Genomic DNA, 22,418 nt, shown 5'->3' with positions numbered 1-22,418 from the left:
ACTAATGCTAGACACAATTCAGTCACCGATTCAAGGATCTGAGTTTTGAAAGTTTTCGAATACAGAGTTGCAGCGAGGAGCTAATTTCCTTAAGACATTTCTCCCCCTTTGTTGTCCACCCGGCTCTGTGACATTGGTAGATTCCACTTCCGGCCTACCCGGAAGTTTCGCGCGATGGAGCGAGTAGGTGAGGTTTGGCCCGCATGGCGGCGGGCTCTTCAGTTGTCTCTGGCGCGGGTGCGCGTGGGGATCGGGCGCGCGTGGCTGCCGTGCTCTCCGCCCTGCGCCCGTCGGTGTCTTTTTGGCTGGGTCGTGGCTACCACGATGCTTGCTGGAGGCTGCTGTCCGCGCCTCCATGCACACGACTCCTCAGCCCGATCCTAGGCTGGAATCCGCCCTGTCGTGGACTAGCTGCCGCTTTGAAGTTAATGAGCCCACGGCTTTTGTTTTCTGGTCTGCAAAGATAGCAATAATAATGATAATAATAAAAGTAATCCCTACTCCACAAGGTTCCTGGACGTACTCAGGGAGAACGTGCCTGGTTGTCAGCACGGCCTGGTTTCTTGCCCTCAGCGTTTTGCTGTTAGAAAGATAATTGCACTATATGTCTGCCAGACATCACGAATCATTTTATAAGCTTGCATTTATTTGTTACGAATTTCCACTCTCTCCACCCTGTACTCCACAGAACAGGAACTGTCCCTGTAGTATTGTCGGTTTTTATTAGGTACTCAAAATTAGTGCCGGTAACAGCACAGACCTGAAAGCTAGCCTACTGTCTGTCATACAGGTGGTGATTTGTTCATCTTGACTAATGGCTAGCTCTTTGTCTCTTAGACTCAGTGATGCTCTGTTGGGCTTTAAAAAATTCAGATGGTAGATTCTGCAATCCGTTTTGCTTATTAATTTGAGAAGAATAGGAAATCTCTTGACGGTGACCTCTGCATCTTATTTTTTGTCTGAATGCTGTCTAGGATAACTCCTAGTATCTATAGCGGATATGTATCGAAAGGACAGAGATTGACATGTCAGGACAAGATTTTTAAAGTTAACATAAACAAGGTTTCATTATATTTTCGTGTGTGTGTGTGTATGTATGTACATATATATGTATATGTGTGTATATATATATATGTTGTCCCTTACCATTGGCATATATGTAACTGTCCCCATTATCCTCTTTCTTCCCACTCTTCCCACTCAACACAACACACACACGTACAAGAATGATTCTACATCTGAGAGAAAACATGATAGTCTGTCTTCACCTTCCAGTGCTGTGGTTGTGCCTGCCTTTTGCATGGGGCCCGAGAATCTGAACTCATGGGATCATGCTCGAACAGCAGGCTCTTTACCCACTGAGCCAGCTCCCTGGCCCTTGCAAGCTAGTTGATATAAGTCACCTTTGAAGACACTTTCATAAGTCCACAGTTGAGGAAATAGAGAGTAACAGTAGTGGTTACTTAGGGCTGATGGCAGAGGGTGGATGGGGAGTGACAGCTGAAAGATACAAGGATTCTTGGGCAATAAAAATCTTCTATAATTGACTGATGAGACTTACACCTATACTAAACCCCGGTAAATTGTACACGTTAAATGGACAAAGTGTATTTGTGCTAATTCTGTCCTAGTAAAGCCTAAAAACACTGGGTTTCCAAGCTAAAGCTTTCTTTGTTCAGATGATTACAATGTGAAGTTTTATGATTAAAACTTGCACTAATGGATACTGAGGTAGCGCATCACTAGAGTCCTAGACACACTAAATCAATGCACCGGACAGGAGATTTTAGTCTTTCTTCAGTATCAAAGAACTTTCCCAAATCACTTTAACTTTGATTTAGAAGTCGTTGTACAACTTTATACAGTATTCAGTGAACTTGTCCTTTAAAAGGAATTAGTGGGGCTGGAGAGGTTGCTCAGGGGTTAAGAGTACTTGCTGCATTTACAGAGGACCCAAGGTTGGTTCCCATCACCCATGTCAGGCAGCTACAGCTGCCTGCAACTCCAGCTCCAGAGAATCTGATGATACTCTCTTCTGGCCTCTGAGAAGACACGCATACACACACACACACACACACACACACACACACACACACACACAGCATGAGTCAGTGTCAAAAGAGTTGTTGAGAAGATGTAGCCTTGTTGTTCTAGTGTATCCTCCATGTGTTTCTGCTTTCTCTTACTGATGGCTCAAACCTAGAAACGCCTGAGGAAGAAAGGCAGTCGGGCCGTGTTCTTCCTACAAGTCTGGAATCCGACAGTTTGAAGAAGAGCTATTGGGGGTTCTTGGTCACTGGGGTCGTTGGTGGTGCATTGGTGACACTGTATGCTGTTGCTACGCCGTTTATCACTCCGGCCCTCCGGAAAGTTTGCTTGCCATTTGTGCCTGCAACTTCAAAGCAGGTTGAAAATGTTGTCAAGATGTTGCGGCACAGAAGAGGACCCCTGGTGGACATTGGCAGTGGCGATGGACGGATTGTGAGTTATCCTAAAACAGTTTAAGGTTTGGAACCAGAGTTGTTAAAATTTCTGCTTTATTTTTCTTATGAGGCTTATACAAAGATTTGCCAAATTTGACAATTTGAAAAGTGTGTGTTTTACTTTGTGTTTGGCAAAACTGTTGCACCACCAGCATGTGCTGAGAGTTCATTTTTCTGTGATTGATTTTTCTCCCCCTGGAGGAAAAGAACTCTGTAAACATGCCAGATAGAAAGGAGCAGTTAATTGCTAATTATAAAATAGTCTGTTAGGATTTTTGGGTCAGTAAAGGCGGCATGATTACAGGAAGCATGCAGAATCCTGGAGTTTAATTATCTTTCCTCTTGCAGCTTAGATGCTTGCTTTGTGCTTCTCTGTATGGATACGTGGGTAAGGAGTGAGTCCTAGCAGTGGACAGAGGGTTAAATAAGAACAGCTCTGCCGGGCAGTGGTGGCACACACCTTTAATCCCAGCACTTGGGAGGCAGAGGCAGGCGGATTTCTGAGTTTGAGGCCAGCCTGGTCTACAGAGTGAGTTCCAGGACAGCCAGGGCTATACAGAGAAACCCTGTCTGGAAAAACCAAAAAAAAAAAAAAAAAAAAAAAAAAAAGAAAAGAAAAAGAAAAAGAAAAAGAAAAAAGGAACAGTTTTGCTTCACTTTGGGCGAATGCTTCATATGGTGAAGCTCTGCTTGACTAAAGCTAGGAATTCAAGATGGGCATAACTGGGTGGAGCTGTAGTCTCAGGACTGACTTGGGAGGTGGAGGCAGGAGGATTGTGACTTTAAGGCTAGCCTCTTCTATATGTAGAATTCAGGCTGTATGAGGCCTTGTCTAAAAAGAAATTCGGAATTATAGTGGCTTCAACATATTGTGATCCCAGCCTGACTCTCTGAGTAAAGGTCAGGTCACTGACTAGTAGGGGAGTGGTCCTCAGAAGCACGATGAGGCAGGCGGACACATCCTGATGAGCAGGAGTGGAGGCAGCATGTGTGGACAGACCGGCCAGACTGCACTACCTTCTCTAGTCCTGTGAACACCGTCTTTGTGGTGGAGACCTGAAATCATGACAGAGACTGAAAAGCCTCTCTATGTAGCTTCAAAAACATGTCGTATACTATATCAAAATATCATGAACTACAGTATTTACTACCTTAGCCATTTTTAGTTCTGTGATATTAAGTAATTCCCATGGGTCAGTTGTCCATCACTGGGATGCTTTCATCTGGCTAGAAGGCTGACTGGCTTTGTCTTGTGCAGGCAGCCACAGCTGCTGAGAGAGAGCTCAGGAGGCTGTGGTCCTGGGGAGGTTATTTTTATTGCTTATTATCTGTTGTTTACTTTCATTTTTCCCTCTGCCCTGCCAGCCACCGGTGCAGAGAAGTGCAGATTTTCATCCATAGTTTGTTGCCACCTAGGGTTAGCTGAGCCAGAATCAGGGATACATTTGTCCAACACAACCCTGAGTGTCTCTCTCCTGATAACTCAAGGTGAAATCTTTGAGAAAATGGAGAAAACTTTAGGTTGGCCATTGCCTTGTCCATGAATGATAGAACTTCAGATACAGCATTTTTTACATGTTGTCTTCATCAAAGGGGGTAGTAGCCATTTTAAAGCCTATATTACTTACATGAAATAATGGGTTTCCTTGTGAGACTTTGTCCATGTGCATCACGCTCTTTGGCCCTGTCACTCCACCCTCTTCTTGTAGTTCCTGTCTTAGTTACTGTTCTGTTGCTGTGATAAGACACTATGACCAAGGCAACTTATAGAAGAAGAGTTGGGGGGGTACAGTTACAGAGGGCCATCATGGTGGGTAGCAGGGCAGCAGGCAGGGTACTGGGACAATAGCTGACAGCTCCCATCTCATTGACTTGCAGAAGGCAGAGAGGGAGCTAACTGGGAATGGCATGGGCTGTTGAAGCCTCAAAGCCTGCCGTCAGTGACACACCTTCTTGAATAAGGCCTCTCTTGCTAATCCTTTCCAAACAACTTTCACCAACTGGGGACCAAGTATTCAATATGGCCTATGGGGGCCGTTCTCATTAAGTCTACCGTATTTTTCCTCTCCCTGATTCCTTCCTCTTTTTCAGTAGACCTCAAGAAGTATCTCTTACTAGGATGGTTTAGGTTATAAACCATAAATAGGGAACTAGATGATTTCTTTCTTTTGCTAACCCCTTGCCTCTGTCAGGTGATTGCAGCTGCAAAGGAAGGCTTCCCAGCTGTGGGGTATGAACTGAATCCGTGGCTGGTTTGGTACTCCAGATACCGTGCCTGGAGGGAAGGCGTGCATGGCTCTGCCAAGTTTTATATTTCAGATCTATGGAAGGTATGTAACAACTCTGGAGGAGGGGGCTGCAAAAGCTAATAGACCTTGTTCATTTATAATTAGTATGACTGACAAAGTGTGTCAAGAGAAAACACAGTCCAAATGAATAGTTTGACATAACAAAATGTATACATATTGTAAACTGATAGATTTTACAGTAGACCGTCCTTTAGTGTAGAAGCTTCAGGTTTGGATAAATCATAGGTCATATGAATGCTAAGAATTTATTGACCAAATTAAAGCATTTTTATTTTTTCTTATGAAATAATGAAATATTTCATTTTACTTGGCAATCATAGTTTATTCTTGATAAATATTTGGCTTTCTGTGTGTGTTTGCATGCTAAGAGACAGACAAAGATGGAAGACAGTGAAGCGTTTATGAACTATGCTATGGTAGCCCCTTCTTGTCCTCAGAAGTAGGAGGATTTTCTAAATATATTTGTATCTTCTTTTTTCCACAGTATTTTTATTACTTGGGAATTTCACATCATGCACCCTATCACACTCACCTCCCAGTCCTCCCAGGTCTGCCCTCCCCTTTTGTAACTTACTCCCAGCTCCCCCCCAAAAAAAGATGAAAAAATCCCATCAGCCCAGTTTGTATTGCCTGTATATTCACAGGCATGGTCAAACCACCAGTGGTTGGCCTTTTTAAAAAAATCAGAGTCTTTTCCCACCTCCACCAGAACCCTCAGTCGTGGAGAGCTACACTTTAGTGTCGTATGTCTGTACTCTTAAATAAACGACACCTGGATTGAGTTAGGAAAGCTTCACAGAGTGCTTTTTTTTTTTTTTAATCAGAGTTTGCCACTTGTACCAATGTCCTCGGCAGCCATGGAAACACACTTGGACTTTGTTCGTATTGTTTCAGGCTCTATATAACTGAACTGCCTCCATAGAGAAATAGGACCTTTATTGGGCAATAAGAGTTTTGGCTGGCAAAGCACTTTTAACCCACCTTTCAACTGCTGTAAAAACCATTTTATTGTACTTTGAACGTACTGTTTTAGGGAAGAGGAAGAGGATTATAAGTGTGAAGATGCCACAGTGTGAAACAGGTGGCTTTAGGTGTTTGACCAGGAGCAGGGCAGAGTCCTGTCCTGAAGGAGTCCCAGTGAGGATGAGGAGATGAGTCCCAGGATGCATCTGGAAAGCTGATGCATTTGACTGGTGTCAAATGGTGTCAGAATGCGTGTGGCAGTGTGTTCTTTTTGCAGTGCCTCTTCCGGCTGTTGTTTGGGGGACTGCAAACCGGCCATCTGTCAGTGTGGGCTCCTGGGAGACAAGATGCATGACTTGAACTAACCCACCTGTGTTTCCCTCTCTATCAGGTCACCTTCGAACAGTACTCCAATGTCGTTATTTTTGGTGTGCCCCAGATGGTGAGTCTGCACCCTGTTCCCTGTGACCTGCTTGTTGCTGACACTACCAGCTGCATGCTACACATCACCTCTCTCTCACACAGGCAGTGATCGCTTCCCAGGGACTTTGAGGGAACATTGGATTTCAGTTCATTGGTTTAATAAAATACTTACAGATCTTCAAAGTTTAATCTTTAAGGATTCAGCCACATTTTAAAACTTTGGTTTCAGAGGAAAAAAAATCTCAATGATCTCGCAGAGCCTTACCAATCGCAGTTTGAAAACTGCTTTATGAGGTTGCAGCAGCGAGTGTCGTCGACTGCTCACTCACACCCGCCCAAGTCACTTGGGAAGTTAATGGGATGTTCCCTTTGATTGATCAGTCCTCCAATTTTGCTGGAAGATAATTTTCAGGGTGGATGAGCATTGACTGGTTTCAATTTCCTCCAATTCGCAGATTTGCCAAAGAACTGAGTATTGAACTTTGATTAGGTATGTTCAAAATGAAAATACCGAACTATTGTACTGAAAAAGGGCCTCACTGGCCTTTGCAGAGACGTTCAGGGTAGGATGCTTTATGTCACTCCTGGCTTAAACATCAGAGATAGCAACCCCTTTTTACTTCTCAGAGTTGTAATTGTAGCCACAATAATCTCGGCAGAATTAGATGTTTGCTGAAATGGAGCTATGTAACTGATGTGGTTTTTAATTTAAAAAGGAAATTTAGTTTTTGTTGCTTTATTTTGGTATTTATGCCTTAGATTTTGTTGTTGCTTTTTGAGCTGGAGTCTCTTTGTGGCCTTACCTACTTCCACTTGCAACAGTTCTCCTGCCTCCCATGCGTGGAAATTATGAGTGTGTGTCACCATGCCCAGCTATGCTTGGGTCTTTATAAATAGTGTTTAACTGCTTGAGAAATTTGTTCCCACCTTGGAACTTTCAGTGTAGTGGTACAGTCTTGGCTTTGTACAAACCAGCAATGACACTGTTACAAAAGTGGCTGTATTTGTGTGTAGGTACCCAAGAGTAACTGTTTTAAGAGTAAAGGCAGGTGTAAGGTCTTGGTCCCTGGTCATTTAAAACTTGCTTGGGTCAGGCCTAGGCTCATACCTGCAATCTCAGCACCAGGAAGGAGGGTTATTGTGAGTTTGAGGCCATCCTGGGTTGCAGAGTGAAGCCCTGTCTCAACTCCACAGCCCACAAATAAACATGATTTGGATCATAGACTAGAGCGGGATTTGTGATGGTGACTCACTACGTATAATGCTCAGCCTTTGCTTCTAAGATGTATACGTAGCGTATTGGATGTACTGGAGAGGTGCTAGGCTGATGTAGGCTCTGAAGCCTTGCTGCCTTGTCCCAGCTGGGGGCAGCAGTGGCCTTTGTGATGCTGGTGGAGGCTGCTCTGCTGCTGGAGTCACGGTTGGTTTGCACATTATGTCAGGGGCTGGTTCCTCAGGAGCAGCGTGAGTCTTGTTATTTTGAGAAATACATTTGCAGTTGTTGCTTATTCTTCTGCATACAGACAACTCTTAACCGAGTAATTTCAGCATTTCACCGTTCCCAGGGAAAGAGAGGAGCAGTGGGAATTCACAGAGCATTCCTGTTCCTTAAACAGGATTCGGCCAGCCTGTGTTCTCCACATGGTGGGTTGGTGAGGGGCACAGACTGCTCATTTGGTTTTTGTTGAGCTGGAAGGCTGAGTTTCATGTGTGAAACCCCCACTTTTAGCCCATATCAAACTTTACTCAAGTGGAAGTAATGAGGGGCAGGAGAGAGTGCTGGCTGGGAAGTTGGAGACCAGCTTTGCCCTCTCATAGTTGTGAGGCCCTGGGAAAGTGCTTGGTGTCTGTGTAAGGATGCCGTTAAGTGCATCCCACTCTCTGTGTAAGGATGCTGTTAAGTGCATCCCACTGTCTGTGTAAGGATGCTGTTAAGTGCATCCCACTGTCTGTGTAAGGATGCCGTTAAGTGCATCCCACTGTCTGTGTAAGGATGCCGTTAAGTGCATCCCACTGTCTGTGTAAGGATGCTGTTAAGAGCATCCCGTTCTCCTGAGCGCTGCTCAGTACTCCTGTCATGGGCAGGTGGCCTCTAAACCCAGCTTGCCATGGAAAGTGTCTCAGAGTAGCCTGTGTACTCACTGAGGGAGGCACGTGGAGAGTCAGGCGGATCCTTGGGGGTGGCGAGAGGAGGACAGCTGGCTTTGTAAGTCCTCAGCCCTGCCTTTGATGCCAACTGGATTATTCCTAGTGGCACAGCACATTTATAAGTGGAAATTAGTGCTAGCACTCCAGTGTGTAGCATGCGTCGGAGTAGGATGACGAGTGCCATTTGGACCTGCTGAACACTATGAAGCTTGCAAGTGCCCACGTTTAGCATAAGCTTATGGACCAAGAGGTTCTTTTCAAAATGCGGAACCTTTGTTTAAAACCCTCTGTGAGGCTGGAGATGTAGTTCAGGTGGTGGAGTGTTTGCCTAGTGTAGTGAAGCCCTGGGTTTAGTCCCCAGTACTACAGAAAACAGATGTGCTGACACATGCCTGTGATCCCAGCATGTGGGAGGTAGAGGCACAGGATTAGAAAGAAGTTCAAGGTAATCCATGGCTACACAGTGTGTTTGCGGTTAGGATGGATTACATAAGACCTTTTCTCAAATAAATACCCCCCAAACCAAAACACCAAACAGAAACCCTCTGTGACTTCTTACTATCTTAAGGAAAAAACCCAAATCTGCCGAGGGACTCAGACTGGCGTGAAGTGTCCCTACCCGCTTGTGACCTTGTCTTAGCCATTTTTGTATTAGTTCTCTGCACAGTCGTTCATCTCATCAGTCCCTGGACTTGGCCGTGCTTCTCTCTGTTCTTGTTGACCTCAGGCCTACTCTGCACTGGGCCGTTAGTGAACGCCTGCCCCTTCCTCTGTGAAGCTGTTCATAGTGGTCTTTAAAAAAAAAATCTTTTATTTATTTATATGAGTACACTGTAGCTGTCTTCAGATACCAGAAGAGGGCATCAGATCCATTACAGATGGTTGTGAGCCACCATGTGGTTGCTGCGAATTGAACTCAGAACCTCTGGAAGAGCAGTCAGTGTTCTTAACCACTGAGCCACCTCTCGAGTCCCATAGTGGTCTTAATGCTCCCCACTTTTCTAATGTGCAGCACCTTGATCCTGTCCTTGAGTGAATATTGCACACTGGGCTCTTCTGTGTCTGAAGGCTTTGCTCATGCAATGAGGATGGCTGCTGCATAGGAGACAGGGTCTCCCTGTCACTTGACTACATCAGTGAGTAACAACATACAAACTCCCCAAGGTACCTTGTCACCACTATAGAGGCAGTAGGACCTGGGAGAATGGAGCCAACAAATGAGGTGAACTAAAGTCTCATGCAGTGGCCACCTTTATTCAGAGCCCCAGACAGTTTATACTCTAAAGGTTAAGAAGGATCACATGGGCAAAGTTTTCATGAGTTCATGCTGTATGCAGTCACAAGGACAAGTTACATGTGGCAAAACCATGTGAGGTCCATGTTCTGACAGCACCTCTACACTAGTGGAAAGATGATATGTTAAATGAGATACCCATGTAGAATATGACATAATACTAGAGGAGAAAAATGTTCTGGGGGGTTATGGGAAGCAGGGATGGCGTAAGCCAAGGTCAGTATCCCAGGAAGGATACTATCTATGAGTTGTCATCCAGCCTGAGGAGCTGCAGTGCTCCAGTGCTGAATGGTGAGTGGCTGGTTGGAGAGCAGCAAGTATGTACAGGTGATAAGGATGATGGAGATTTGAGATGAACCAGGGAACGGGACGGGCACATGAAAGGATGCTGGTCCTTCTACAAGAAGGAGCTGTTGAGGGTAAGCAGAGGGCATAGAGACTGGCTAGGGTAGAAAAAGACCATCACAACTTCATGGAGGTCAGACCTGAGAAGTTGGGGCTCTTTTGGGTGTTCAGGTGACAGACAGAGACTCAGTCTCAAGTGGGTTAGCTGGTGAGAAGATGTCAAATTCCAGCTGCTCTGCAAAGAGAAACTCAGCATCAGTAGGGGGCATACCCAACATTGGTGAGAGACACAAGAGTCAAGGCCAGGTACTTCTTGTTTTCTGATTGCTGGATGTTTGAGTCACCAGGAGCTGAGCTGGGGGAGAGAGGTACAGGCGGAGCCCTCTAGCAGCTCAGTATGGGCTCCTGACGTCACACTGAAGTTCTGGGTAAGGAAGAGTCTAAAGCTCAGGTACAAAACCGTGGTCAAGTCCACGGGCAGGCAGACCTTGGGGAGGAGCCACCCAAGGCTGAGCTTTGTCTTGGAAGTGAGGCATAAGCAGCCAAGGCTTCAGGAGATCCTCCTGGTAAAGATGTCCTCACGCTTGCAGCCAAGTGCAAGAGGAAGGAGGCTGCCAGGCCTCGTGTCACATTGTCAGCCAGAGACCTGCCTTGTGCCTTTAGCTGAAGAGTGATTAGAATATGATGAGTGTGTGTCACTTTGAAACCCATAATTGTGTGAATAATTTTGAATTCTATTAGGCAGGCATAACACATCGCTGCTTCTCTTCGTGTGTGATATCAGGACAGATTTGATGCATATTTATGTGTAATTTAGTCAGTTAATTTCTTATGATTGAAATAGCTTCTTTCATTTTTAGGTTTATCTTGACTTAGCATATGACAGTCACTCTGAAATAAAAGAAACTATAAAGGAGAAAAGAATAGTAATGTGAATATGTTTACAATTATCTTTTTATGAACAGAATTACCATAAGAAACCTGATATTTTGAAAAATGCATGTTGTCTCATTTTTTGTGTGTTTAATTTTTCCCTCAAGGAATAATTTCTTTTCTTAAATCTTTGCTGGCCACTAGAAGAATTGAAATCTTCTCTCCTTAATGAGATTTATTCTCTTGTTATTAAGTCTAATGATGCATTAGAATTTTGATGCATTTTGGCTTATTCTGTTCATATCATGGGAGTTTTTCCAAGCCATTTTTATAAGATGCTAGTCAAGAATAAAACCTTCACTTGAGCCCTGTTGGTTTTTTCTGTCTAGCTGTAGTACTTTTAGAGGGAGTAGTTTTTGCTTAGTTCTTCATTTCTAAGTATCATTTTTCATTACAGGGATTCAGGAATCCTTGAGAATTGCTGATCTAGGGTTGCAGAAAGGAAGGTTCAAAAGCTGCAATGAGTGTTTGAGCCAAAACATAAGGAAGTACTCAAAATATGTAATGGGAATATTTACAGAGGATGAGAAGCCGGATGCAGGAGATGCTCCATGGCCAGATCTGGGCAGATTGGTCGTTAGCATAGGCAAGGCCAGTGGTGAATTAGGAGTCAATGACTGAGCTGTTAGAACATGGACATTCCTGTTTGCAATAGATAGATGTTACAGGCTGGGCGACAGAGGGACCCAGAAGGGAAAGCTCTTCCTTGCGGAATACTGACTGTCCATCTAGGGGACAGATGGAAGATTAACCTATTGTCGCTTTGGGTCTTTATGATAAGTTGAGTTCAGTCAGAATCCTCAGTGTATGCTACTTGTAGGGCCAAGGTGGCCTGTGAGTAAAGGTGCTTACAGTGGTACCGCGGGTCACTGAGGGTAACGGGACGACAGCAGGTGCATTGCGGAGATCAGGTGCCTGCTGGAACCGTCAGGGCAGAAGGGCCTCCTGGGTTTCTGGAGCTCTGGTCAGTTCACAGGCTTGCAGCAAGGCCATTGCCAGAGACCCGCATGCCATGCACTGAGCCATCAGGAGTAAACATCAGGGGAACCTGAGGTGACGGTCATTTGGTCCATTGTCATGGAAGACAAAGAAAGAAAGGAACAGTTCCAGGTCAGAAGTGGGTGTATAGCTGAGTGGTAGAGCCCTCCCCAGACTGGCATGTACAAGATTGTAAGTTCATCTATTGACGCCACAAGACAAGACAGACAAAAACAAACAACTACAAATAAAATTAGGAGACCAAAAAACTCATATGGCTAAGCAGGAACCTTACTCACTGTTGGCTCCTTCCTGGGTGCTGCAGGACACCACTGACTTGTTATGGGGTTACTGTGGGTAGAGTGACATGCTTCCTGGGGTGATCCTCACGGGAGCATGGAAGGAGCAGGATTGTTGTGAGCAGCCTCTTCTCAGGAGGTGTAGATGCAGAGTTCGGGGAGGAAGAGGGCCACCGTGAGCAATGACGCAGCGGTAGGACTCTGCCCTGGGTGACTGCATATGGGTGCTTCTTTAGTTCCTGCAGCTTGTCTGCAGTTTTACACTTCTCAGAATCAGTTGGAAGTAGAAAGTGAAACAAACAATTTTAGAATATGAAGGTGTTAGTATATTTTTTACAAATATAGGTAATTTTAAATAGCTGCTAATTTGTTGATGTAATTAAAATGTCAATACTTTCAGCAAATATTAAAAGCACTTTATTGGTAGGTTGGGTGGTAAAATTAATATAAAGTTGGTATAATCCATATTCAGAAATTCACTGTTATGGATGTAGAGGTAGCTCAGCGGGAGAAGGTTGCCTAGCATGTGTGAGGACCTGGCTGCACGTGTGTAGAGCTAACTGCCCTAAGGGAGGATATGCACCATCAGGATGTGAACATACTTTAAAGTTATTTCTAATTGGTAGAATGTCAGTACTTTTTCATGGTCTGACTAAACAATATTTCACAGACTCTAAATGTTGATGCTGCAGTTAATTCTAGGATAATGTCAGCTATATGGTGTAGCCCACTTTAGAGATGTTAAAAGTGTAGAAAAGTATGTCTTACCCGATACATCCTGTATTGGAGTGCTTAAGAAGGTAAGTCATTTAAAATAGTATTTTAATTGCCATATCATGATTTTTGTCAGAAAAGCAAGACTTTATGATATGTATCTGCTGAAATAGATTATTTTATGATTGGTACTAGAAAATGTCCCTGTAACTGCTAGTAATGTGTCTTCTTGTGCTCATGGATTGCTTGATAAGTGTTTGTGCCTGAGGTGATATGTCTTGTGCATTCTCAGGGCCTTTGAAGTGCAGAAAGGCATTTTGAAGTCTTCTCTGTCAGTGTTCAGGAACCTGACGCTGTCACTCCCCACAGATGCTGCAGCTGGAGAAGAAGCTTGAGCGGGAACTTGACGACGGTGCTAGAGTGATTGCCTGTCGGTTCCCTTTCCCACACTGGACTCCAGACCACACGACTGGAGAGGGCATCGACACCGTGTGGGCGTACGACATGAGTGCTTGTAGAGCACGGGGAGGACGGCCTGATCGTGAGTGGACTGGCCAGTAGCATGGAGAGGACGGCCTGATCGTGAGTGGATCGGCCAGTTGAACCTCGAGAACCTGTGGGCTTCCTCAAGCCAGAGACACAGAGCAAGCTCCTCGACCTTGAATGACAAGGAGCTCTCCTTTCCTTCTTGAGAACGTGAACAGAGGCTCAGAGAAACATTTAAGGTTAAACTCTGCTGCTTTGGGTTGGCCTTGAATTTGTTGAGGAGGATGACCTTGAACTTCTGATCCTTCCACTTCTACCTCCCCAGTAAAATGTGCTCTTATTGGAGCGTTCTGGAGGCTTACTGCCTTTGCATACACTAGGGTGCATAAGACATAAGTAAGTGACAGTCTGTTTGTGGGTCGGAAGGTGTCATCTCAGCAGCATGGTTTAATGGCTCAGGTGAAGAGGACGGGGCACTTAGGCAAACAACTGCAGTTTTCTGTGTCGTTCGTGACTGAGATTTATCTTCTTTCTGTAGTTTGTAGCTAAATTAATTTTCTAAAAGATCCAGAGTGACATTTAGATTTTATAATACTTATAGGGAATGCTTTACCGTGAGGCTGGTGGCTCACTCTACTTCATTATTGAATTTGTACTTGCACAACTGTGTGTAAATGGACTATGTAACATGCATATGTTTTAACATTGGGGAAGTTGTGATAAACGGCACATGGCTCTAATTGGCAGTGTTGTATGTTTTAGTGTCATTGTATCGTAGATTTGATGAGGCTTTTCAGGACCGTCCTTGGCTCAGGGAGTAAGGTTTAGCAGTGATGACTGTGGGCTCTGGTGGCATCTGTGGAGCAGTTTGTGAGGGTGAATAGTGAGTGAGCTTCGGAATCTGAGCTGATCTCCTGATCCCTGCAGGGGGCCTTGGACAGTGACTTGCTTATGGTCTCTGAGCCTTGGTGAAGCCACCAGGACAGTGACACACTGGACATGGGTCTGGGGATCAGTTTTAAAACCCAACCATGCAGTCTTTGGTCTTCTCACAGTGTTTTTAGATTTATTTATGTATATGAGAATACTGTAGCTGTCTTCAGACACATCAGAAGAGGTCTTCAGATGGTTGTGAGCCACCATGTGGTTGCTGGGAATTGAACTCAGGACCTCTGGAAGAGCAGTCAGTGCTCTTAACCACTGAGCCATCTCTCCAGCCCGCCACAGTGTTTTTACTTTAGACACTGTGGGAAGGTTTTGCAGGGAAGTCACAGGTCACTTCTGCTGATCACTTCTCTTATTTTATGAGAACAGCCATTTATTTAACATTTCTCACTTTTGAGAAAAGACTGATTTAGATAGAAGATAAGTTAAGGGAAACCTTTGAGTGTGAGTAGACAGGCTTCATAGATCTGAGAAATGAATATTGACTGGCAGCCGCTCAGCTCATCTGCCCTTGTCAGAGAAGAGCTGGAGCTTGGCTCCCACATCTGGGACCTAAATCCCACATGTCCTAATAGGACTTTAATGTTAAAAGATGGCTGAGTATTTAGCTGAAGTGATGGAAACAGGAACATTTGATATTTTCCTTGTAAGTGAGGACCAACCAGGGTACACATGCATCTCCTCAGTCTTTCATGACACGTGATGTCTGTTGAGGCTCTGCTGGTTCATGATGAGAAAACATGCCTGCCTCCTGACCCCAGCACTTCAGTAGAATGTGGAAACAGATAACAGTTGTTAGTGTGTCCAAGGATCTCTGAAGAGATAGAAGCTTTGCATGTTTGTGAGGAGCACATGGAAGTTGTGGGCATTAAATCATTTGTTGACTGCTGCTCCCTTAGCTCTCCTGGCCTTGGGTCTTCCTGTGAAGCAGCAGTTCTGTGTGAATGGGTGGTCTCGGTAGGAGCACAGACAGACCTTGCTGTCTAACTCTCATCCCCTCCTCTAGCTGCAGCTGTGATATTCCAGACACACTGAGAGGCCCAGCCCTGCTCCTTGCCACACATGTGGTAAGATGTAGGGTCTTTGGGACCTTGGATGTATTTCACAGATTTTTAAATATGTTTCTGATGGGTTTGTAAAGGCATCAAACTGCAGTCATTTGTAACTTACCTTTTTCCCCTTTACTATGGTGAGAATTAATGGATGTTAGGTCCTGTGGCCTCAGAGATCCATAGAAGTGTACTGACCGGCTTCTTTGAGGTCGTGCACTATTCTTTAAGATGGCACTTTGTTAAGTAAACAGTGGGACAACGAGTTTCATACAGGGAGGGCTCTCCTCTCTGGCTAGTTTGAATTTTTATCAGTTACTAGGATACTGATCAAGTTTGTTCATGAGAGCTACTATGTTGAATGTCAGAAATATGGTTCATTTCTAAACAGATTGAGATCAGGGACCAGTGACAACTTGGTAAAATTCAAAGCTAAAGAAGCTGAAAGCTCTTGGGAGAGCTCTTGCCTAGCCTGTGCAAGGCCCAGTGTCACCCCCATTCCTACATGTTTTGGGCCAAGGAGTCCTTGCCAATGACCCCAAGCTTCAGTGTGCTCCGCTGCCCCTGGTGTTGGGCTGTGTTGATTGGTTTTGGAGAGCTGTGAGGATCCTGGGGCGGATGTGACAAGTAGTTCAAACCCAGTAAGACATTGGCTTCATGAAGTTACCTGCAGAAGTCACCTAAGTTAGGCTTGCCCTGCATCAGAGCTGTTTCCTGTAGACAGAAAGCAGAAGCTGGACAGCCACTTGGTGGGGATGTTGCGGAGGCAATCTTTGCAGCATGTATGAGCCACAAGACAACCAAAGTGATGTGTCCCCCTCCCCACGCCCCCCCTTCATAGGGCCTCCTCCTGAGTCATTTGAACAGACCTCTAAGGTCAATATAAGGAGGTGTGCAATTCTGACAAAAGACCCTCATCCCCACAAATGCAAGTTCTCAAGACCGCTTTTTTACTAACAATTTTGCAAAACAAAGTGGTCACAATGCTGGGATGCTGATAAGTGAAGTTAAGTTATACCAGAGCAGCCATGAAGTGTGAAGCTCAGGAATGCTGGCCTCTAAACTTTAGGGAAGTGGTTTACTACAGTGGACAAAAGCTCACTTAAAAAACACCTTTTACATTAGTGTGTATGTGTGTGTGCGCACGCGCACTGGGGGAGTTGGGAGTTACACACATGTGGAAGTCAGAGGACAACTTGCAGGAGTCAGTTCTCTCCTACCATATGGATCCTAGGGATCAAATGCAATCTTCAGGCTTAGTGACCAGGGCCTTGACTCACTGAGCCTTCTGCTGGTCCATGGCATTTGAATCCTCGTCAGTATAGTTCACTAATGGTTCCTCATCCTCCCTTAAGGGACAATGTCCACTCCCAACCTTGTCAAGAGAGCAACCGTATAGAGACCAAGCATCCTTCCAAACTTCAGTCGATTGGGACAGGACTGAGTATCTGCATCTGTGCATACTGTTGGCTGGTGGACGGTTTGCTGGCAGAAAGGGGCAAGGAGCTACTTAGACTCCATGTTAGATTAGGGAACATGAAGACGGGGCACAGACATCAGAGTTAGGGGCTGGAGGCCAAGATTAGAGGAAATTCAGCGCTTGTTGGAAGGACAAGTCAACAGACTTCTGAGCATATCTTGGTCCTAAGTGGGAGGGGCCAGCCCACAGGACCAGAAGCCCTTGGGAACAGAACCCAGTCTGCCCTTACTGGTCAGGACTAAGTGAACTGTTCTTGGAAGGACTCCATTTAGAAAATAGGTAATTTTTAGGACCAATGAAAATAGCACTTGCCCAAACAGGTATTAAGCACAGGGAACATATTATCCCTAAAGACAGTGTGGGCAATGTACTTCAATAGGAAGGTGGATCTTTGTATAAAGGAAAGGGCAGCTGCATCTAAATAACACAATAATGTCTCTCAGCTTAGACACCTCAAGTGCTTTGAGAGTCCTTTTAGGCAGAACACCTTCCTTTAGATTGAAGTGCTCTGTAATAATGACACATTATGAGTCTCCTGGAAGCGGCACACTTGTGACTCAATGAACTGATGCAAATTGAACATGAACAAAAGGACCATAGAACTTTTATAGGTGGGGAAATTAGATGTCTTATTTTTCTAATTTAATATTATGGCGCGAACATTATCTAGGAAGGATTGATCAAACAATGGCTCATTGATCTCCGGGTTTAATCCAAGGGTGGAAGGGAGACGTTGAGTTAGTTTTCTTCTCTGTCATATTGCAGGATGGAAAGCAAGCAGCAGGTCCAAGTTGTTATGAAAACCCAAGCTCCAGAATAGTCTCAGCAAACTGCACACGTCTCTGCAAGTTTGCTGGGCACATTAGGTAGTAGGGTCTTGTAGGGTTTGCTTTAAATTCAACTCCACAGTGTGTGTGCGCGCGCATGTGTGTACATATATGTGCATGTGTGTATGTGTGCGTGTGTGATGTGACAGTTAACTGGATGACAGTGTGGCAGAAGGCATTAGACTAAATCTCTGTTAAGTAGCAGTTGGCAAAACCACAAGGCAGGTAAAGCTTCTAGCTTGTTTGTCATCTTGCCTCCGCCCCAGATCGTTTTATCACATGGCCTCTTGGTCACATATTCACCTAAGTGTTAGATTATTAATGCTGTCTTCAAAGGTGTTTGCATTCTGTCAAAGAATCTCTTTACCATAGATTTGATCTTGTTAAGACTGAACAAAGTTAGTTTTGTAATGGAGGGATTTCACGTTCTTCTGCCATCCCCACTTACCACTGCATCCCATGGCAGCCTAGAAAGGAAAGACGGTCCATGTGAGGTTTCTCTTCCCGAACATGTTAGTGAGGAATCTGTAGCTGAGAAACTGATGACTGCTGTCACATGTTAACTGTCCCCCACAGGCCTTACACACAGGGGATTTCACGGACGTGGTGGTACACAGGTGTAATTCCACACTTGGGAGATAAGAGGTAAAAAGTCAGGAGTTCAAGGTCATACTCAGCTACGTAGTAAATTCAAGGACAGCCTACATTACATGAGACCTTGTTTCAGAAATATGGGGAGAGAATTACGTGAATTCTGCAGTGTAGACACGGCATTTCTCTTGGATAAACGAAGTCATGCAGTCAGTGACACATTTGGCAAGGCACATGCAGTGCTTAATCTCTTGATCCTGGCTGACAGTAAAGACACACATGTTTTCTTTATTTGCACTTCTTGGTCGGCCATGGGGAAGGCACTGCTGCTATGAGCCAATCCCTTTGACTGCATGAGCTCAGATAGTAACAGCATCTGAGTGGCTCCGAAGCTTGGGTTCTAAGCCTCTTTGAATCAGGCTTCTCTTTGGTAGGCAAAGGGTGGTCCGTGATTGAAGGCATATGCCTGAAGGATAAGGCTGCAGATCTAAGAGATTTCTTTTCCCGATTTATAGGTTAGCAAAGCAGTATCTTCTAAGAACAGAACTGCTTTATAGTTTTCCCTTGCTCTTGGACACTCTGGTGCAAACACATCACACATATTAGAAAATTAGCATCGTGCACATGTGTCTCTGAGCTGGAGCTGCCATGGTAATATATACAGACTGGGGGTTAAACAACAGAGACGTACTCCTCCCCTCTGGAGGCTGGAGTCGAAAGTCCAAGTACCAACAGGATTCTTTCCTTGGCTATGGATAGTTACCTTCTTGTTGGGTCCTCACCCTAGTCTGCTCTCCTAATAAGGAAGCCAGACAGATTGGATTACTCTAATAACCCCATTTAAATTTACTCATCATATGTGTGTGTACATGTGAGTGTGTGTGTCTGGGATATGTGCATGTTGGGGGTATGCATGCTTATGTACTGGTATGTGTATGTGCATGTTTCTATGGAAGTCAGAGGTTCATGTTGAGTGTGTTTTTCTATGACTCTCTGTACCTTATTTCTTGAGACAAGGTTTCTCACTGAACATAAGTTATGGATTTGGCTAAACTTGGCAGTAAGTCCCAGATGTTGTCCTATCTCTGTCTTCCCCACACTTTCTGGTATTAGTGTTTAGTTGTTAACTTTCATGTGTAGTTTTTACATGTATGTTAGGAGTCCAAGCTCATGTGCTTGTGCTTGCCCACAGCACTGTACCTTGAACATCTTAATCCACCTCCCTAGTCCTTATTTACTTCTTCATGTGGTAGTCTGAATATGCTTGGCCCATAGGGAGAGGTAGATTAGGAGGTGTGGCCTCATTGAAGGAAGTGTGTCACTGTGGGGGCGGGCTTTGGAGGTCCCCTCCTATGCTCAGACTCCACCCATTGTGGAACAGAGCTTCCTCCTAGCTGCCTGAGGATGCTGGTCTCCTGCTTGCCTTCGAATCAAGATGCAGAGCTCTCAGCTCCTTCCCCAGCACCTTGTCTGCCTGGATGCTGCCATAGTTCCTGCCATGATGATAATGGACTGAACTTCTGAACCTGTAAGCCAATTCCCAATTAAATGTTTGTCTTTATAAGAGTTGCCTTGGTCATGGTGTCTGTTTATAGCAATGGAAACCCTAGCTAAGACAGCCTATCTACAAACAGTGTCAGACTCTGAGATACTAGGGTTAGAGGTCAGTATGGGCCTTTGGGAGTATGATGGGCAAACTTCATTGTCAGCTTGTCAGGATTTAGTATCATCTAGAGAAAAATCCTCTAGGTATATCTGTGAGGATGTTTCCAGAGAGTTTTGACTGAGGACGAAAGAGCCATCCTGGATGTGAGCAGAACTGCTGCATGGAGTAAAGTCCTGGGCTGAGAAAGAACAAAAGCAAACACAGTAAGCATGAACAGGTGACAGCATTTGCTGCTTGGTGCTTGGTACCTGCAGCTGTGCTGTGACCAGTCTCGGCTGCCACGTGATCCTCAGAATGATGGGCGGACCCTCACACTGTGAACCACAATAAATCCTTCTTGCCTTAAGTTGCTTTTGTGAGGTATTTTTTCACAGTGGGGTGAAAAAGTAGCCTGTGCAGAAAATTGTTACCAGAAGTGGGGTTAATTGCTGTGATAAATATCATAAATTCTTATTGTAGATTTTGGATCTTTGAAAGAGGTTCTGGGATGGATGCGGCAGAGTTTGGAGCTTTGGGGTAATAAAGATGCAGACTGCTATAAGCAGAGGTTAATGGGCTATTCTAGGGATGGGGTTTAGAAGATCAGAGTGTGGAGAGGCACAGATGGTGAAGATGTGGTTTGTGAGGTTTCGGAGGGGAACAAGGACTCTCATCAGGAAGAAGTGACAGGTCATCTGTGCTATATTCCAACAAAGAACCTGGCTGAATGCTGCCTGTGTCTCAAGAAACAGACTTAGGCTAAATGGACTAGTTTCTTCAGTAGAGGAAATCTCAGGGCAGGAGAGCATCCAGACTCTCCTGGAGTGACTATTGCTTCTTTATTCGGGTTGACAGAAGGAGCAACAAGGGGAGCCGAAAATGAAAGATGTATAGGTTGGTGAGGAGGGAGTTGGAGTGAACTTACAGTTGTGGACAAGGTAAATAGGAAGCCAGCTGCTATTGTTGGAGAGACTAGCACTGCATTGAATGAGAATGTCCCCATGCTATTGGACATTTGGACACTTGGTCCCTAGTTGGTGGCACTCTGAGAGGTTTGCAGGGTGTGACCTAGATAGAAGAAGCACATCACTGGGGTATAGGCTTTGAGAATTTAGACTCAATATTTCTAATTTGCCCTCTGCTTCCTGCTTGCCGTTCAAGGTGTTAGCGCTCAGAATCATTCTCCAACTTCCATGGGTGCTGCTTCTCTACCACGAATGGACTCTTATCTTTTTGGAACCACAAATTCCTGTAAAGCCTTCTTTCGATAACTTAGCTTGTTCATGTTGTTTTTATCACAGCAATATAAAAACAGCACAAGCACCGTTAAAGAGAAACTGTTCACTTTGCACTGGGCAAATAGAAATGTCTTGTCCTGTTGGCAAGAATCCACCCGTCAGAGGCTCTAACTTGTGAGAACACAAATTCATTTGAGTGGAGAGAACCTGAGCTGAGAACGGCACCGTAGATGGTCCTTGCTCAGACACAACTGCCTAGGGTAGTGTTGCCACAGGTTAACTCTTGGAGGCATGCAGATGCAGCTCAGATGCCAGCAGAACTTGGGAGTCTTATCCACATGGGCAGGAAACAGCAGCGTTGTCCCTCTGTGGGTTAAGAATCCCCAGTTGGGAGATTGGGTCCCAGAGGAGAAGCTCAGTGTGAGACACCCAACACTGAGGTCAAGAACGTTGCCCCACCTCGGAGACAAATTGAGGCTGGAGACCAGAATTTAAAGATCATTAGAGATGTCCGACTCCCTGGTGGTGTGTGAAGTGGACACGGAACTAAAAGAAACACTGAGGGAATTTCGTTTCTGAAAGAGACCAACAATGCTGCCATCATAATGAAAGTGGATAAAGACTGGCAGATGGTGGGGCTGGAGGACAAATTCCAGAGGAACTTAAGTTGGAGTTGCCAGAGAGACAGCCCAGGTTTGTGGTCTGCAGCTACAAGTATGTGCACGATGATGTAAGGGTGTCCTACCCTTCGTGCTTCATCTTCTCCAGCCCCGTGGGCTGTAAGCCTGAACAACAGACGATGCACACTGGTAGTAAAGCCAGGCTGGTGCAGACCGTGGAGCTTACAAAGGCGTTTGAAATCCTCACCACAGACGACCTCACCGAGACCTGGCTTAAGGAAAAGTTAGCTTTCTTTCGCTGATCTTTGAGTCAGGGATTTGGAATCCTTACTTCTGAAGACTCAGACTGATAGGATATAAACATCCAAGAACTGAATAAAAGTTAAAATTTCAGGAACTTAAAAAAAAAAAAAAAAAGAATCCCCAGTTGGAATATAGTACTTGTTTGGCTTTTTAAATGTTTCTTTTACCATGGAGTTTGTGATGGTTTGTATATGTTCGGCCTAGGGAGTGACACTATTAGGAGGTGTGGCCTTGTTGGAGTGGGTGTGGCCTTGTTGGAGTGGGTGTATCATTGTGGGTGTGGGCTTTACTACCCTTGTCTTAGCTACCTGGAAGTCAGTTTTCTAGAGGCCTTCAGATGAAGAT

General features: G+C 44.9%; 1 protein-coding gene and 1 pseudogene across 1 annotated transcript; both read left to right on the top strand.

Annotated features, from left to right (window-relative positions):
* The first annotated feature begins 30 nt into the window (after window positions 1–30).
* On the top strand, window positions 31–14,115 carry Atpsckmt (ATP synthase c subunit lysine N-methyltransferase). Its single transcript, XM_034523351.2, has 5 exons — window positions 31–187; window positions 2,204–2,481; window positions 4,676–4,813; window positions 6,147–6,197; window positions 13,259–14,115. Exons 1-5 carry the CDS (start codon window positions 175–177, stop codon window positions 13,448–13,450), a joined length of 672 nt encoding a protein of 223 aa, XP_034379242.2. The 5' UTR covers window positions 31–174; the 3' UTR covers window positions 13,451–14,115.
* A 128-nt stretch (window positions 14,116–14,243) lies between these two features.
* Window positions 14,244–22,190, top strand: LOC143435125 (glia maturation factor gamma pseudogene; annotated as a pseudogene).
* The last annotated feature ends 228 nt before the right edge of the window (window positions 22,191–22,418 follow it).

Source organism: Arvicanthis niloticus, chromosome 19 (genome assembly GCF_011762505.2).
Source record: "Arvicanthis niloticus isolate mArvNil1 chromosome 19, mArvNil1.pat.X, whole genome shotgun sequence".
Lineage (NCBI taxonomy): Eukaryota > Metazoa > Chordata > Mammalia > Rodentia > Muridae > Arvicanthis > Arvicanthis niloticus.
The sequence above is the reverse complement of the archived record's forward strand: the minus strand, read 5'-3'. Positions and strand labels throughout refer to the sequence as shown.

Bases quoted from the DNA above. Each gene is read 5' to 3' on its own strand.
- Atpsckmt (XM_034523351.2), top strand. The intron at 2,482-4,675 runs GTGAGTTATCCT...TGCCTCTGTCAG, and splicing joins GCAGTGGCGATGGACGGATT to GTGATTGCAGCTGCAAAGGA. The intron at 6,198-13,258 runs GTGAGTCTGCAC...CACTCCCCACAG, and splicing joins TTTTTGGTGTGCCCCAGATG to ATGCTGCAGCTGGAGAAGAA.